Source organism: Centroberyx affinis, unplaced genomic scaffold (assembly GCF_046629955.1).
Source record: "Centroberyx affinis isolate AG114_WGS23_722 - 3 ecotype Tasmania unplaced genomic scaffold, CSIRO-AGI_Caff_v1 ptg007942l_1, whole genome shotgun sequence".
NCBI lineage: Eukaryota > Metazoa > Chordata > Actinopteri > Beryciformes > Berycidae > Centroberyx > Centroberyx affinis.
In genome coordinates this window covers 87,720-106,206 of record NW_027283983.1, presented here as the reverse complement: position 1 = coordinate 106,206, position 18,487 = coordinate 87,720, and the positions used below count along the sequence as shown (strand labels likewise).

Genomic DNA, 18,487 nt, shown 5'->3' with positions numbered 1-18,487 from the left:
GCGCGTGTGTGTGTGTGTGTGTGTGTGTGTATGTGGACAAGAAAGAGAGGAAAGAGACACTCAGACAGAGCGAGAGAGACAGAAACAGAGAGAGAGTGACAATGGTGGGTGTCCTTGTCTACTATGGACACACACACACACACACACACACACACACACACACACACACACACACACACACACACAGTGCTCCTGTCATGCTGGGAAGGTTTCAGCCTGCTACCTCAGAGAGGTCAGCACTGGAATTCCTGGGGCCAAAGGAGATTAGTAATTGAGTAATGGTGACATGGACAATGAGAGAGAGAGAGAGAGAGAGAGAGAGAGAGAGAGAGAGAGAGAGAGAGAGAGAGAGAGAGAGAGAGAGAGAAATCTTCAGTACATCGTATTGCCACAAGGTGGCAGACCAGGCTGGCACAACAGCCAAGATGACTACAGTATAGTAGCAGGTAGCCTACTGTAATCACTCTACTGCTGTCTCAGGTAGGGAATCAGCGCAAGGGAATGCGATAAACGAAATCAGAAACAAGGACCTGTACTGAAAATAACTGCAAATTGGTTGCCTGTGTGGGTGTGTGTGTGTGTGTGTGTGTGTGTGCATGCGTGAGTGCACATTAGCAAAAGCATTGGATAAATAAATAAAGCAAATCCTGCCATAGAAATTTCTTCCAAAATGACATATACTGCTCAAGAAGTGACACTTATTTTTCAAAATCAATGCTGACATAGAAGTACACCTAATCATATAATAATATTATCTATCTTGAGTCTTATCTTACCTCTGCTTATAATGGTAATATTTTTAAGGACATATTTCTGTGAGACAAGTCCTTTGCACACCTATTCTTATCTTTGTGCAGATGCCAATGGGAGACAATGAGGTCAAAGCAATTACAATTACAACAATTACAATTTCCCATTTGGCAGACGCTTTTATCCAAAGCGACTTACACATGAGATTTTCATACAACACAAGCAAGGTTCTAGTCAGGTGAACAACGAGAGTAAGTGCCATAAAGCTAAGTTCTGGTCCAACAGGACATAGGTGCTACGAGGCAGTGCTACAAGGCAGTGCTATGAGGCAATGCATAGAGTGCATAGAGTGCATAGAGGCAAATATTTTTTTGTTTTTTTTTGTTGGTTTGGTTACATGGTCCATTAGGTGAGAAGGTATTCACTAAAGAGCTGGGTCTTTAGCCTTTTCTTAAAGATTGAGAGGGACTCTGCGGATCGAATGGAGTTTGGTAACTCGTTCCACCACCGGGGAACCACAGAAGAGAAGAGTCTGGCTAGAGACTTAGGGCCTTGTTGTGGTGGCAGCACCAGGCGCCGCTCCTTGGCAGGGCGTAGTGAGCGGGAGGGAGCATAGACCTGAATGAGGGAGTTCAGGTAGGTCGGAGCCGTTTTGGTTGCTGCTTTGTAGGCAAGCATCAAGGACTTGAACTTGATGCAGGCAGCAACTGGGAGCCAGTGGAGGGATGGTCAAATGAGGACAGTAGTGAAAGGAAGTCAGCCGCTTGGGGTTTGTCAAGATAGATATTCATGTCCCCCATGACAATCAGTGGGGTGCCATCTTCAGGAATGGCTGGGAGTAGCATGTCCAGTTCAACAACAAAGTTCCCCAGTAGCCCTGGTGGGCGATATATGATAACCACAAATAGTTTGACAGGAGTGGTAACCATGATTGCATGGTATTCAAAGGATGAGTTATTGCTTAGAGGAGAAAGCTTAGTGAATTTCCAGAGGGTACCCGTGCCACCTCCACGCCCAACGGAACGGGGTGTGTGGGAGAAAGTAGAGTCAGCTGAAAGCGCAGCTGGTGTGGCTGTGTTCTCTGGACGGATCCAGGTTTCGGTCCGGGCTAGTACCTGCCTTGCACAAAAATTCAGATAAACTCCTGCACACTGCGCTGTTGCATTCTTTACAAACATTTATTGACATTTCACCATTCTGTTGAAGGTTTTAACATCAAAATGTCAAGATGTTTTCAGGGAGTAGATTTGAAATGAAAGACATAATAATAAAATAACATAATTTTGAAATACTGAGCAATGAATATCAGGATACATTTGACAAGGACATTCATTCAGTTTTATTCAGGCTGTGTCATTCAATAAAGTTTTGCCACATTAACATAACATCACAATGATTATGTCAATATGGAAAAACAGAATAAAGACATTAGTGCATTGTATGACATTAGGAAGAAATTTGGGATAAAAAAAGATAACGTGACAAAAACAGTAACATACATGTAGCTAATTAACAATTTTTCCAGTTACATCTGGCTTCTTTTTGTCTCTAAGATGATTAACAGCTGAAATGTGCAGTTTGATCAGCTATCTCTGCTGAGTTTGTCCTCTGAGAAGTAAAGATTCGTTGAATAACTTCACATGCTGCAGGGAGTCATAATACTGACTATTTGGCATTATATATCCTATAATAGTTATAATAGTTTTAGTTTTAAAATATATGCTCCCCACAAAAAACTAATTGAGTTGAGCAGTTGTGTCTTCAGCCTCCTTATTTTTCAGAAAGCTAATAAAGATATTGCACAGAAACAAACATTTAGCATGTCACAGAGATACAACCAAGAGTGGAAGTCACAAATTACATTTACTATTACAGTTACTGTTAACTGAGTAGCTTTTTTTATGTACTTGTACTTTTTGAGTATTTCTTAAAGTCGGTAATTTTACTTATACTTAAGTTTTACTCAAGCATTGTACTTTGCTACATTTTAAATCAAATCCATTACAGTACAAATATGGTGGCTCTCCATAAGCATCAGAAACTGGATCATTGTAAATTGTCCAGTTGTGAAGCCATTCACAGTGTACTGTCAGTCAGCAGTAAAGAGAATCTACTTTTAATCTGGTTTTACTTTGTTTTTCCACTTTATTTTGTAAGTTCAATTTTTTCCAATGAAAAGAATCAAGTTTGAACTATGTACTGTTAGATTTGCATATAAGAGATCACATGTAACAATGTTCTCTTTTCTAAAAAGTAACTCAGTAACTGTAAGTGCATTTTAAATGAGCTACATTTTACTTTCACTTAAGTAGATTTGACACCAGTAATTTTACCTCTACTTAAGTAAAATATCAGCAAAGTAACACTACTTCTACTTGACTAGGACATTCTAGTACTCTTTCCACCAGTGGCTAACAGTAACAGTCAGGAGGCTGAAGATACTAATGTCCAACATAATCACCTTGAGGTAACAAATACAATAATTTTGTTTTGTTTTGTGGGTAGCATAGGTTTATCCTTTTAAAGGGATATAATTCAAGTGGTACAAAATAACATACGTCAAAGTTGGGATAGTTGCTGATTTTTCCACTTGCCTTCCCTGTTTTTGTCTATTCAAATGTCAAAAAGAATCATAATTCATGATAACCTTCACAGTAACAAAGTCCTTATCCAGTGTTGATATAGTGCTTTTATGAAACACTCAACCAACATTAGGATATTTTCAGTGTGTTTTAACATCCTGTCTGGGCCGAGACAGGGAAATTGATCTCTTCCAGTCTCAACTCAACCCTCCTCTGTCTTCCCCTCTTCCTGCTCTCCCTGCCCTCTCTTCCTCCCAGCAACACTCAGGGCAAAACACCATCAGAGATCCTTCCACTCCTCTCCTGAGCATGAGCCTGGCTTGAGTTAGATGCCGTATCAAAGAGCAGTGGTTGTGCTTTGGGAGTGTTTTAATTTGTCTCATTGTGCCAGACAAGTTCAGTCAATATCCGATTTCTGTGTCCGTGTCATCCAATCAGTATATTTTTCACTTGGACTTCCACACCTTTTTCCTGTTCTACTCTATTTCCTTCTCTGTCTCTACATCCCTTCTCTGCCGTTTGCCCGCTATCCTTCATTAGAATGTCACATCAGTTATTGAGTCAAATCAACCACATTCAGTAAGAGGAACAGTAAGGCCACTTTATAAATTACTAAAACCAGGTTTTAGCCTGGCATTATTCATGCATGTGTCACTTTGAAGGACTGAATAAATGTGTGTAATGTTTTTACTTAGCTGACCGAGGTGAGCTCCAGACAGACCACAGACAAAATGGCAGTGAGGTGGAGCATGAAAACGGTTTGGTTGCTGGGCAGTCAAGTGTGGAAGTCAAGTGTGGAATGTGAACATGGCAACTTCATCCCCTTAGTAGTATAAGAAAATGTTTGCTCACCGTTTTCTGCTTTCAGTGGTGTTAATTATTCACAATGAATTTGATTACACACATCTGATTCACAGACTTAACTACATCGCTGGGAGCAGAAAACAAAGCAAACATTTCCTTCCTTCTTTTCCTACTATGATTGCTGTTTTTACCCGTCTACTGAAACAAAACTTTGGCTGTGTGTAGCACCTCTCTCCTTTCTCGTTCAGCCCATCTCCCCCATCCCCCTCTACCCTCTTAGCCGACTCGTCCTGTTCATGGCAGGGCCATACCTTCACCAGCGCTACTACTGGCCGACCTGAAGTCCTGGCATATAACCACCAGCCTGTACAAGTTCAGTATGACCACCAGGAAGTTCTTGATGGCGAAGAAGACCAGCATCTGGTGGAAGACATCAAAGTAGGTCATGACGGTGAGCCGGACCACCAGGAAAGGGCCGTCGTGGATGAAGAGGGCCTCGGCAATGGCCCACATGTCCGTACTGTAACGAGTCAGTAAGGAGACCGTCTGGACTCTCCTCTCGCCCTCGCTCTCTGGCTTCGAGTTCACCACTATTGGATAGGAAGAGACAAGACGAGAGGAGAGGAGATGTTGGTGGCAGAAAAATCCATTGTATGAAACCTTTTTGCGTGGAATCCTTATAACTCCAATTTAAAGCAATATTACACTAAGTTTTAACATGGGGGTTATTCGGCACTTAGCCACCATGATTAGATTAACTTTATTATCCCCAGGGTGAAATTACCTTTGCGGTAGAGTGCATACAACATACAGACACATCACTAGGGGTACACAGTAACACAATACACAATAAATACATCACCAACAACGATACCACACAAAATAATTCAGTACCACACAACATATTCAGTAGGCAGGAAATACCATGGATAATCTATTTCATTGTAAAGTACAGGGCCCAGCACCAGTCAGCTGGTCTTACAGTATTGTCCAGTTGGTTGAGTAAGTGCATGTGTGCTGTGTGTAATTCATGAGTGTGCATTATAAATAGCAATTACAGATGAAATGAAAGAGTTTCCTGACCGGTTGCTTTTAGAGCGGGGGCCCTGGAGGCGTTGTCCTGAGGGGAGAAACTGCAGTTTGTAATAGATTGGGTGTGGTGACCATGATAGGAGTTAATCTATTTTAGAGAGGGGCCCGGGTTTCATAGATGTCTCTGTAAGGCATGCCTGTTTGACACCCAGAATTTTACTGACAATGATCACAGTTTTATACAGCATGTTTTACTGGGCTACAGTAGTTTTTCCAAACCAACAGATCATACAGAACGTTAAAATGCTCTCAGTGAAAGATTTGTAAAAAAGTGTTAAAATGGACCGGTCCGTATCAAATGAAGCCAACTTTCCATAAAAAGTATAGGCACTGTTGGCTTTTCTTATGGATGTACGCTGTGTGCTGGTCCCATTTCAATTTATTGTCAGTGAAGACACCTAAATATTTGTAATCCTCAACAACTTGGATTAATTCACCATTGATGACTGTGGGTTGTGATGGTGGGCTTTTACTCCTGAAATCGATGTGCATTTCTTTTGTTTTGTTTGTGTTGAGGATCAGTGTGAGTCTTTACACCATTTGAAAAACTCGTCCAGCACGGGGCCATGTTGGTCTTCCTCATTAGTTAGGAGGCTAACTAAGGCTGTATCGTCAGAATATATGAAAACCAGAATATAAACTACTCACCACGAGTTTGTAGCGTTCAGACTTTTACTTCCCATTCATTTGAATGGGGCCACGAAAATAGACTAAAAAACTGACATTCGTGAACAGATTCAGCAACAGATCCCACTACTGTGATTTTCAATGTCCGCCGTTTTGGAACATAATTTTGCCAAACAGGATTTTTATTGATAGAAGCGAACATAGCGGAGGGATACCATTTAGGAGAGATAGTTCCTGTTTGGGAGACCGGATTTACTTCTATCTTAAAATACTAATTCTAGTATAAACCAAGAATAGAAATGCAAAATGAGGATGGACCAATTACTGCTTTATTGTCTTAAAAGCAGGATCTGTTGTTGAATCTGTTCACAAACGTGTTAAATGTACGTTTTCAGGCTATTTTCGTGGCTCATTCAAACTCTACAAACGCTACAAACTAGTCCAGCTGCATCCAATCTTGGTGAATAGTTTATATTCTGGTTTTCATGGCGGTCAAGTGCTGAATAACCCCCATGTTAAAACTAAGTGGAATATTGCTTTAAGTTTAAGATTTTCATTTTCTTCATTGATTTGAAGATTTCCATGGTCCTTTTATCAACTGAGTAAATTACATGACCCTCTAAACCATGAAACCCTTTCAAAACACATTTTGTCTATAACTTAATATCTGAAAACGTTGTGAAAATGTCTTCTTTTTGAACTCCTAAAAATGTAGATTCTCTGGAGATACTCATGCAGGCAAATGCACATGCACCCACACAAAAAAAACACACATGAACACATCCACCTAAAGTACAGTGTATACTGTATGTTGAGTCAGTCCAGTTTGTCCAGTATATTGAGTCACACACTCGACATGATTGCATGCTCTCACACACACACACACACACACACACACACACACACACACACACACACACACACACACACACACACGCAAATATCAATAAAGATTTTAAATGTCCATTTGTAAACTATGTATGGATTTGGTTTGAATAATTGATATAATTAGTGAGGTGTGTCTTTTCTGAGAACAAAGAGATGCTGCTCCAAATCAAATTCTAATAATCACCAGTACTTCTTTCTTTCTTTCTTTCTTTCTTTCTTTCTTTCTTTCTTTCTCCTCTTGTCACTGTTATTCTTCTTTTAATGCACACGTGTAAACAGAGTAAGGGGTGAATTAAATCTTCTGAAATCCTATCCCCTGTTTGTTTCAATAACTTCAGCAGGACTCTTTGCGTTGTTTCCCGTCCTCTGTGTAATAACTTCAGAATGGCTTCTCTTAATGGCCAAGAGGTTGTTGGCCGTAAACTGTTTATGTAGCTAATGGATGAAACTGGATTTCTGTCTAAAACACTGTGTCAGCGTTTGAGTAGCTCCTTATGCACTCTTCCTGCTGAGGGTTTATTTGCTGCGATACATCTGCGCTTCAAACTATTGGACAGAATAAAGGCCGCTCTGTTGTCTTTGGTAAAATCGTTGTGGTTTCTTTGTGCCTCAGGAAGCGAAAGCAGATTCTTTGGGTTAATAATTTGACAAAGGTGGAGATGGAAGAGCAAGTGATATCAGCTCAGCTGCTTTCCATTGTTTACTTAAAGCATTGGCTGGGATGCTGCTGACTTTTCTAATGTTTTTGCCAATTTCTAAACAGACTGTTTGGATTGTCCCAGATTGGGTAAAGGTTATGTACAACAACACATGGCTGTAACTGCTGGAGGATCAAAGTTATTGGTTTAGTGGAATAATGACAGAGCACACACACACACACACACATACTGTACACATACACACACACTGACCGGCCAGATGTAGGGGGAACTGTAACATGCTCCAGGTCCATACAGCTAAGATGATGTAGACCAGCTGAGGACTGTTTTCTCTGGAAAAGACACATGGAAAATATAGTAAGATTCAGAGTTGATATCATGTCAACACATCATTAGCAATACTATATGATTTGGGGAGTTAGATGATGCAAGCAAAATGACCTTAAAACCTGTGTGTGTGTGTGTATTAAGCAACATCATCAGTCACCCACTTGACATCCGACAGCGTCTCGCTAGTAAATTCCAGGATGTCTGCTGCCGTGCCGACGAAAATGAGGAGGAGCTGAGACAGCTCGTCCCGGGTGACCCCGCCTCCTAAGGGGAGGAGCCACTTCCCCACAATGAGGAGGATGAGCAGGATCTGATGGAGAGCCAGGATCCAGTCGTTGGGACAGACCTTCGACAACAGCTGGTCAAGATTCTGGAGGAAGAAGAGATGAAACAGCTATTTTGTATTTCATAGGTTTAACTTAAACAGTGTTTGTTAAAATATGCATCACAATATAAGATGTGAGAAAGGCTTGTTTTAACCCTTCTTTACCCAGGCAGGGAGTGGGCTTGCAACATCTGTACGCACACTGACACGTATAGGAGCTGTCCAGGACAACCACCTCCTTGAACTGTTGGCTAGTGAACAGCTAGACAACAACAGTTTGGGACTCTGGTGGCATTTTGGTGCGTCTCGTGTGAGAAGCGCTAGTATACTGTAATGAGCAGTGGAGGAGATAAAAATTGCTAAATTTGGGTTGTGGGCTGAAAAAAGTTCAAGAACCCCTGCTTCATAAGGTATGGTATGATATGGTACGGTATGGTTTGGTATGGTATGGTATGGTTTAGTTTGGTATGGTATGGTATGGATCCCATTCATGGGACAGGCAGCAGAGAGACACTGGTCAAATCTATGTAAAATTGATTGTTAGGGGTTCAAGCATGTAGTGCTATTGGATTTGCTGGGATTCTTTCTTTCTTTCTTTCTTTCTTTCTTTCTTTTTCTACACTAAAGGTGTCTGCAGCTCAGAAACCGTAAGTCCTGCAGCGGCCATATTTGGCAGGTGGGTTCCTATGGCCTCCCACTACTCAGGCAATGCAGCCCACACACATTGGCCAGATGGTGGCGCTAGAGCACACAAATTTACATTTTGATGTCACTCCATGAGCACTCCTTATACCATTTTATTAGAACACTACAGACATATAATATTTTCCCTGTCATGCCTACATCAAAATAAAAATAAATAACATGTGAAGGTCTGGGTCGTTTGAGCAGTGAGTGTGGGTGGCAGTAGTGCACCTTTTAAGTTGTTTACCAATTGTTGTTAAACAAAACTGAAGAAGAAGAAGAAGAAGAAGAAGAGCAGTGAGTGTGCTGTTGGGAGTGTTCAGCTTGTTCCCCGGGCTGCACTCAGCTATTCTTGTCTATTTTCCAGGCATGCAGGAAGTCAAACGAGTCTAATGGCTAAATACCTGATTTGGCATCTGGCCTGATTTGGTGTGGCCAGAAGCTTCAACCCATAGAGAGCAATGCAGCAGCAGTTATCTGGACCATGTGATTTAGTACTGATGTATTCATTCATGGAGAGCACTACAAAGTTCTATAAAGTGATTAGCACTGTCATTCATAGGCTGCAGTATCACAATGCTTCTCCCTTTAGTTTGTTTCTCCTTAGTAAAACTAAAACAGGAATTTGGTTCAGTAAGTAAAACAACAGCCTTTCATGTGGAAGACTCTGGGTTCAAATCCACATTGTTGAGTAACTTCAACAATGTGGTTGCAATGAAATGATAAACTTGACAGAAGTCACAGGCCAACACAAAATTAGCCATAACTAATCGTCTGCTGTCTTTGTTTCATCGTGAACATTCATATGACTTGATGACGCTGTGACTAGTTTCACTACCCATCGTATCCTGAGTCTACTTATATCTGATGCCATGGAAGTGGCTTCCAAGAAATTAGACCATTAATAATCTCCTGGCTCATAGTTCTTTTGTCTTGTTCTTGTTAATTTTGGTTCTTTATATAAAAAAAGAAGAAGTAAGATGGAAGATTTTGCCATTTCTTTTGATTACGGAGGTGTTGCTTTGGAACCACGTTTTTATAATGACTCATTTAGAAGTTATTATTGTATTACGAGGTGTTTCTCTTAATCTCTCCCTCAAGTTTTCAGTCTGTCAGTCTTACCTTCAGGTAGTGGTGGTAGGTGAGGTTTCCCAGCGTCTCGTTCAGTGTTATCACTCCGCGCACGTTCTCCCAAGAGTCGAGTTTCTTACACTGAAATGAGGAAACGATATGTGTGATGTCAGCGCGGCTTCATGGATTTCACAGGTTGCCTGTGCTTTTGACCTTGCTTAAACCTTTAAAAACTTCAAGTGACATTTAAAGTGGGGCATATATTTGATGGATTGAATCAATGAATGAATAATATACTGTAGCTACAAAGTACAAAGAGCTACAGTTTTGCAACGCCCCACCCACCCTCATCTGTTATCGTTCAATCACTTGCTTGAAAGCATGAGAAATGTTTCAGCAGTTCTGCACTGACCAAATCTTTTTGTTTCTTGTCTGAAGTACCTGAGGGTTGCTGGCTTTGTTCTGCTGGTGGTGGAGCTCCAGGATCCAGATGGAGGGAATGATACTGATGAGAAACAGGAGGATAGCTGGAGAAAACCTGGAAGACAGTCAGTCACACTTTATCAAGACAACTTCATAAAGAAGCCAGAAAAAGAATGATGTGAAATTGAGGTTTGCGTTAAAAAAAAAAGACACAGAGGCTAAAATATGACTTCATAGATGAAGTGCATACAACACTTGACAGGCTGGATAATAAACATTCAAATTGAGTTGTCATTATCACTTCGCATTAAATTTACATGTGCACAATGTTCTAATGCACTAATGCATATAGCTAATCATCACGGTCTAAAATAAGACAGAGTATAAAAAGGGATGAGTGGGTGGGTGCTTCTCTTCACTGCATATTTACAATCTTTCCTCTGTCATATCACACTGATTTTCATAACATGTTAAACAACAAAATCAGTTGGAATTCATTTTTTAACAAATTATCACAAGTGTCAGCAAAATACATAAGAGAATGCTGTTTCAATACACCAAACGTAGTTTAATTTTAGGCACAGAGGATTTGTATGATAGAATAGGACAGAATGTGGTGGGGTCAGATGGTTTCTTGGGATAAGAGAAAGGGGTACCACCCCATCCTCACTGTCCCGGGACGTTTAGTTTAACAATGGGACAAGCAGGATATAGACTATCTAGGGAGGTGGGGGATGGGATTAAGGCAGCAGGGGTACAGTAAAGGAGAAGAAAAGAAAAACAAACTTATGTTTCTTTTGCTAAGAAAATTAGTCCAAACTAGGCTGTCAAAAAATTCATATAAAAAACAATGACGATATCTTGAAGCGTTTTGATTTTGATGCATCTACCAGCATAGAAATATAACAACGCAATTACTAACACTTACATTCATGCACGTCAACTTACCATTTATAGTCTTGTCCTTTTCTCCTCTTCAAGGTAATGATCATTTCAACGACAAGAGGCAGAAACAAGAAGGTCAGAAACCAGTAAGTGTTGTCATTCTTCACCAGTGTCACCCTCCAGACTCCTATCAGAGAGATGAGGATGAACAGCGCTCTGGTGATGACCGCACATATAAACTTCACCAGGAAAGCCATGATGGTTGCAGATCTTTGCTATTGTGCATTCGTTGTTCCTGAAGCTCCAGATCCCAGCCGGCCGGCGGCTACAGCTCTTCAATTGGAGAAAAAAAACACTATCATGTAGTTTTCGAACAAAGTCCCCAAAGTTTAGGCCCCGCCTAGGAAGAGGGACTCGACCAGTTTGCTTGGCAGAGTTCAGACGACAGTGAAACTTATTGTTGGCGATGCTGAATAACTCCGGACCGCCTACTGTTAATAGCAAGCTGTCTCAAAGAGCTCATTTAGCATTATTCACTAATTTATTATGGAGGACATCATGAGTCCATCACGGACCCTTTACCTTAGACGCACAGGAGAGGGCAGTATCACATCATCAAGTTTGGTATTAAGCTGCGTTCAAATCGAAGTCGGAAATCGGAAATTTCGAGTTGTAATTGGGACTTCCGTGAGTTTCAGAGGTGTAGCTCGAAAAAAAACAAAACACAGCAGATAGCCTACATGGACGCCCGAGGGATTTAATTTGCCCAACGTAAAGTAGACTAGCTGTTCCCAAAGCAACAGCTAATGTTAAGTGGTAAGCGGTCATTGTTGTCATCACTGTCACTTCCCAGAGATCACCTGTCAATCAAACAGTATGTCCTGTTGGCTACTGTGACCTTGGACTTTCTGTTGATGAAGTTTGAGGTTCGGTAGGAAGCACTGTCTTCTTTGTGTGTTATTTAACTGTTGTTGTTCATACTAACTGCCCAGTTCTTCTTCTATTTATTCCGCACAAACCAGAAAAGTCAAATGCATCACTTCCTGTACACCAGAGGATTTTTCCCAAGAAAGAGCTACCAGACACCGGGTGTTTAGAACAGCAAATGCAAAAGCTTTCATGGACTGAATCACTGTTGTGTTATATCAGTCAGTGATAAACAGTAGCAAAATTGACATGTATTTGTATGAAAATGTCACACATTATTACTTTAATATTTGGTAACATTAGGTGCTTGGTAGCATAGAATGAAGTGAGTGCAACTTTACATTTCAAATGTTTTGACATATTCATGCTGAAAATCGAACTTAAGTGTATTTTTAAGTAATGCTGTGAAGCTTTACAGTGTGTGCCACCATGTTGATGTGGTGTCAGATATCTGCATCTCAGAGAACTCGGGGTTGAGAAATCTTGCTTGAGTTTCCTACTTGGTATTCTGACTTGAAGGGCCGTTCCATTGCAGTTTTTCTTGTAGGAAGCTGTGTTTAGCCTACTGCCAATTATGTCTTGCAAGCTAACAAGTCAATGCTCTTGGCTGTGTTTGGGTTATAATGAAAGAGACAGGCACCTGGTCAGTGATCAGAGAGCAGTGATTCCCTCTAATTTGCTGCTTCAGTCACTGCTAATACAGTTCTTATGTGGACTGCTGCTGCTTGCTGTGTCAGCAAAAATAAATAAATAAATAAAAAAGAATGAACTCCTTTGTACTGTGGAGTAAAGTAGAATGTTACACAGTAAATCATCCAGTGTTAATAGCCTAAGTGTTAATTATTCAGTGACAAATATTTGGAGCTAACAAGTGTTGAAAGGAGTGTTGTTTGTTCACTCATGAAGCTGATATGGCTCTGGGATGGGTCTTCAAAACTACCTAAAGTGGTAAATTAACTGTGAGTGTGTGTGGATTTATATAAAGACTGACATATCATAATATCTATATGATTAGTATTAGTATTGCCAGTTTTGTCTTACAAGCCTAACAATCCTAGGCTTTTTAATGCAGCAAAAGGGCAGCTATTAAGTTCTTTCTTATTGTAATTTTTTGTAAACATGACAGATAAAATAGGCACAAATATATTTCTCGATGCATAACGTTTTGTGTATTGTGGGTCTGGATTATGTATAATAATATTGATTTTGCAATAACATGTAAACTACTACACATTTTGTATTTATTATTGACTAATATTGAAGAATATTAAAAAATGAACATAGGCCATTTGCAGGTCTATGTAACAATAAAATATGTAAGTCAACCCTTCTCCAGCATCAGGCTTTGCGTCAAACATTACAATATAAAACCACTATAGTTGCATTTTTGTCTAATCATATTCAAATGAAATATATATTGTATTTCATGTATCTCATTATCTTGCCATGCAGGGAAATTATACATCATATCCAACTCCACCCTGGCTTGCCAAGTCTAAAACACACTGCCGTGCACATGGGCTCACTCACGCACACACACACACACACACACACACACACACACACACACACACACACAGTAGAGCAGTGGAGTGTGTTTCTGCCCTAGTTGGCTGCATGCTGGGCTGATTTCTATTCAAATCAGTCCCTGTGTTAGCCAGCCAGCCAGCAGTGCAGGAGAAAGGAAACAGTAGAAAAGGTCCGTGACCTTGGAAAGGACACAGACTTTTCCTGTCTTTGTTCCAAATTGTCTATCATCACACCGCAGTTTGCATCATGTGAAATCACAACGATAATGTCAGACATTGAAAAAAGTAGAGGAGAGAGTATCCAGCTGCACGCAGAGAGAGAGAGTTTTGTTACATTCTGCATCAGAAAACCTGGGTTGTGTTTGTATGAAAACACCGGTGTATCTCTCCCTGGTGTTTGTCCTGTTTCCTGGATTCCAAGTAACTTGAACTCTGCTATAAACTATAAACAAAGAAGTGGCTCTAAAAACCACCGTCAAACCAATTTTAGTATCAGTGCTCATTCCTGACCGCAGACTTCTCCTTCTAAGAAAGAGAGAGAGAGAGAGAGAGAGGCAGAGAGAAGGACAGAGAGTGATAAAGGGAAACTCCATGCACTGAGATAGGAGGGCCAAGTAACATGACCAAGGTCTGATTTTACCCACTGATTCTGTGTAAGAGTGCTGTTCAAGCATCAGCTCTTGGCTGTGTGCAGGTTACAATGAAAGAGATGGCCGAGGGGGGCCTGGTCGCTGATCTGAGAACAGCGATTCCCTCTATATTTCTGCTTCAATCAGTTCTACTACAAAGCTTAAGCAGAGTGCTACTGTTTGCTGCATCAGCAAAAAAAAAAGAATGATCTCATGAACTCCTTTGTACTGCAGGGTAACAGAATAGAATAGAATAGAATAGAATAGAGTAGAGCAGAGCAGAACAGAAATAAGTAGTAGTCTACTCTAATATCAAACTGAATAAAAGAAAAGAGAAGCACAGACCAGAGTAGAGCAGTAATCCACAACGATTGAGAATCTAATGGTTGGTTATAATCACCTGCATTCTACCAAGGAAGATTGCTGTTAGTTTTGTGCTGTTTTGTTTTGGGTTAGACCGATATTTCAGTTTGATGATACATCGTGCTGACATTGGCCTTTTATTAAATATCGGATATCAGCCAGTCAGTGTTGTCCAACTCCAATATGATGGAGGTTCTTCATTGGCCACAGCTACATAAAAACAATCTGTAAAGCCTGTAATGAAATTCTATCTTGTTTAATTATGTTATTTAGTTGTTCAATTATATTTTTTGTAAAGTAATTCTTAATTTAAGACAGCCTAACAGCCTAATGTATCCCAGAGTTTCTCTACCAGTGAATAAGTGGAACGGGTCACTGCTAACCCTCCTAAAAGAATTTTATTAGTCTGGGTTTCAGTGCAGAGTTTTAGTGTCCCATGGACTAAAAGCTGTTTCAAAGGGTTTTGCACCCTGACAAGAATAAAATTCAACGAGAAACACTGAATACTTTTTTTTTTAATTCTTCAAATTTTTGGCATGAAATGATTGAAATTGGAAGATATTGAATATCAGCGCAAAGGACCTTTAAAAAGCCATATCAGTCAAACCCCGTTTTGCCACAAAACACTGTTTTCAACCCAGCAGCTTTCCTTTCAAAATGCATCTTTTAATGTAGAAGAATTTTACACTTTCTTCCTTTGCCTTTTTAAGGCCAAACTGCAGATTTGTCAGTGGTTTATGACTAACAGCTACCTATATATTTCTCATAACTGGCTAAGTAATAACTGGAATATTATGTAATACTGGGAATTACCCTCAATAACCCTGTGTAACAGGACTTTCATCAGCTCCATGTCATTACTGCTATGGTCCAACAGGTGGCACTCAATACCACACCATCCAGGTCCAGAACTCAATAGCAACAAAATACAGTATTATACAAAGGTGATTGGGCTGATGAATGTTACACCTGAGTCAGCCTGACATTTATGCTAATGCCCAAAAGGCTCAGCACAATCGGAAAGAGGAGGAGGAAAAGACTGTTAAAGGTCTGTTAAGAATTAGCAGCCGTTGCATCATGCCTGTGCCAATTTATTTTTAGAGGTGAAAAATCTGTTTTTTCAACAGTATACCATTTCCACAATTCAGTGACTATAACTCACATTTTCCAAAGGAGTGTTTTCTATTTCCGGCACAAATTGCCCTGACGACTATCCTTTTAAGGAGAAACCACTGATTCCATCTCTCCTTTGTTGATTCATTTAGTTTCATGGCAGATGACCCTGCATGAAAACCGTCTAAAAAGACAACAGGAGTGATTTCTTTTCCAAATATTAACTTTCTTGAAACAGCACAGGTCACGGGTAAAGCAGGTGGTAAAATGGTCAAATAGCTCTGGCCTTGATTCTCTCCCTCTGTTTCAAAACACTGTTTCAACTTTAGGTCCCGCAGAGTCACACATGTCAGGCATTTGCATGGGAGGAATTGGACTTAAATGGGTAACACATGACTCATTCTGTCTCAGCCCAACAGCTGCAAAAGGCCAAGCAGTTATTGGACAAATATGATTCGCCTCGGAGCAGAGAAAGTCTTCAAAGCCTTTCCAATGTGGAATTTTTGACGTAAGCTGCAAAATAAAGAGATATTGAAAGGGATTTAGTGTGAAACATATTGGGTTACATTAAAACCATATCATGAGTATTCATTTTCCTTTCACTCGCTGGATGTTTTCTGACCTTAACTTGACAACTGTTATGAATTCTGCGTTAGCAATCAAAACAAAAGACTATTATGCAGCAGAGGGCTGGGCCCCGGTTGCTACTTGGCTCATATTCCCCGTACAGTAAACAGCCCACAGATGTTTTACATTGATATTAACAACCTTAATTTGCCCTATGTAGAAAAAGGCCAAGCATAGTACAGGGATTAAGTTCTCAGCCATGTATCACACACAGCACAGACAGCAATCTCATTTAGCTTGAGTGAAGTTTACAGTGAGTGGGTTTTGCATAGGTCATTAGCTGTCTCAAAATACCCCCCTGTCACCATAGCAACTTCAAGTGACTCCTAAATTGCCTTATAAAATGAGATAAATTATTAATGCTGAGAGGGTTTTTTTAATATGTGTGCAGAGGCGCTGAGCTCTGAACAAAATACTGTGTTTCCCTCTCTCTCTCTCTCTCTCTCTCTCGCTGCTGTGATGGAACAATTCAGCGCTTGTCAGTCATGTTTCAAAACTTATCCTTTGTCTCCGTTCCCAGTGAATAGGCCTATTGCTTTGCCCTGATTTGTAGATAGATCACAGGGATTATACAGATTATAACGCTGCTGAAAACACGACAGAATACAACCTAACCCTTCACACAAATAGAACAGTCGGTGACAAATCTTGAAAACCGCCAGTCTAAAATGTCTGCATTAGACTTTCTCATACATATATAGGTATTTGACATATACATAATGCAGCACTCTAAGCCCAGATGGGGCCGTTGACAAGGATCAGTGAATAATCTGATCATAGATGGCTGCTGACATTTATGCCTGTTTTATAACAATTCAGCGTTTGATGGAAAATGTGGTGGTGATGCATTATACAGATGGTAAATGTTGAGGTCGCTGTCCTCTGTGACTTCATAGTCGGTGATAGTTTGGCCATTGGGTGTAATAACCTCACTGATGTTTGAAATGCGCTGTACAAACCGTAAATGCTGAGGACAGGTTCTTTTTATTGATGCGTTCCTCAGATGTTGGAGGAGATGCTGTGACCTCTTTGCTTCAAAAAATACTGTCTTTTTAGATTCAGTGGCGTTCGCCGCACTCCCTGCACTGAAAACATCCATAACTCACAGGCAGCTGTAACTCAATCTAACAAAATGCCTTTTCAATCACCCTCATCTTTTATAGTTATACCCATCAGACATTTACATAAATACATTATTCATGGTTCTAATCCTAGTTTCAGATGGGGAGATATAAAGTGTGTGACTGTGTGTGTGTGTGTGTGTGTGTGTGTGTGTGTGCGTGTGCATGTGTCCTGATGTGTATGCAGATGGCAGGGGAATGAAGCAGCCTATTTTGTTTGTAGTTTGCACATTTCTGATTCAGCTGAGCACTCTCCATCAATGAGGCAAATTTACATTTGCTGCGGCAGTAATAACCTAAAACCCATAGTGATGTTAACATTTGTATACACTTGAATTCATGTTGCCCTGCCACATGATTACATTTGTGTGACGCTTAATAAAATGACTCACTTGACATTATCAAACAATTCAGCTGTAATAGTGGCCCATGAATGCGAAATTGCGTTTTGCAGGCAATTAGTTTATTGTTATGGCAGTCATTCAGACTAGGCCAACCAATGTTTTCCTTATGAATTATGATGACTTACACGCATATAAATATATGATATTAGGCATGCTCAATGGCCACGGCTAAGAATGGATAAAATAATGGCTCTGTTAGAGAATGAGGGTGCTCAGTTGTTGAATATTGTAATTGAAAAGGTGGATTCCAGAAACCATAAATTATGTATTAAATATGATGTTGAATGAGAAAAAATTTGTATGCTAAGTAAGGAAAACAAGACAAAAAAGGAAATTGCAATCTTGTTTCAAGAGGCTTTCTGTTCTACTGCAAACAGTTATAGTAATAATTCAGCAAAGAAACGGTTAACTGCATGCAGTAGCTACTTTGATATTTAGAAGATATCACAGCAGCTGACATCTATGAGCTACGTCAGTTAATATTCAGCCGCCACCGGACGACACCTTCTAATATTCATGGGAAGAATCTCCTCAAACTCCCTTTAGATGAACTAACATAAGTCCTAATTAAAAGTGGTCCTTTTAATAAACTAATTGGATTTTTTTACTGTGCATGTGCTGTCCACTGTAGGTGGACTCACGTGTGATTGAATG

The 18,487-nt window shown here is 40.2% G+C and overlaps 1 protein-coding gene across 1 annotated transcript; it reads right to left on the bottom strand.

The window, feature by feature from the left end:
- Positions 1 to 2,206: 2,206 nt before the first annotated feature.
- LOC139639934 (transmembrane protein 26-like) lies at positions 2,207 to 11,377 on the bottom strand. Its single transcript, XM_071514091.1, has 6 exons — positions 11,184 to 11,377; positions 10,254 to 10,350; positions 9,864 to 9,953; positions 7,894 to 8,102; positions 7,655 to 7,734; positions 2,207 to 4,726 (listed from the first exon to the last, which is right to left on the bottom strand). The coding sequence occupies exons 1-6, from the start codon at positions 11,375 to 11,377 to the stop codon at positions 4,431 to 4,433; spliced, it is 966 nt and encodes a 321-aa protein (XP_071370192.1). The 3' UTR covers positions 2,207 to 4,430.
- Between the last annotated feature and the right edge of the window lie 7,110 nt (positions 11,378 to 18,487).

Coding starts and splice junctions, on each gene's coding strand:
- LOC139639934 (XM_071514091.1), bottom strand. CDS start 11,377: ATGGCTTTCCTGGTGAAGTTTATATGTGCGGTCATCACCAGAGCGCTG. Junction 8,103..9,863: donor CCTACCACCACTACCTGAAG/GTAAGACTGACA, acceptor TTCTTCCTCCAG/AATCTTGACCAGCTGTTGTC. Junction 4,727..7,654: donor GTTCCCCCTACATCTGGCCG/GTCAGTGTGTGT, acceptor CCTATCCAATAG/TGGTGAACTCGAAGCCAGAG.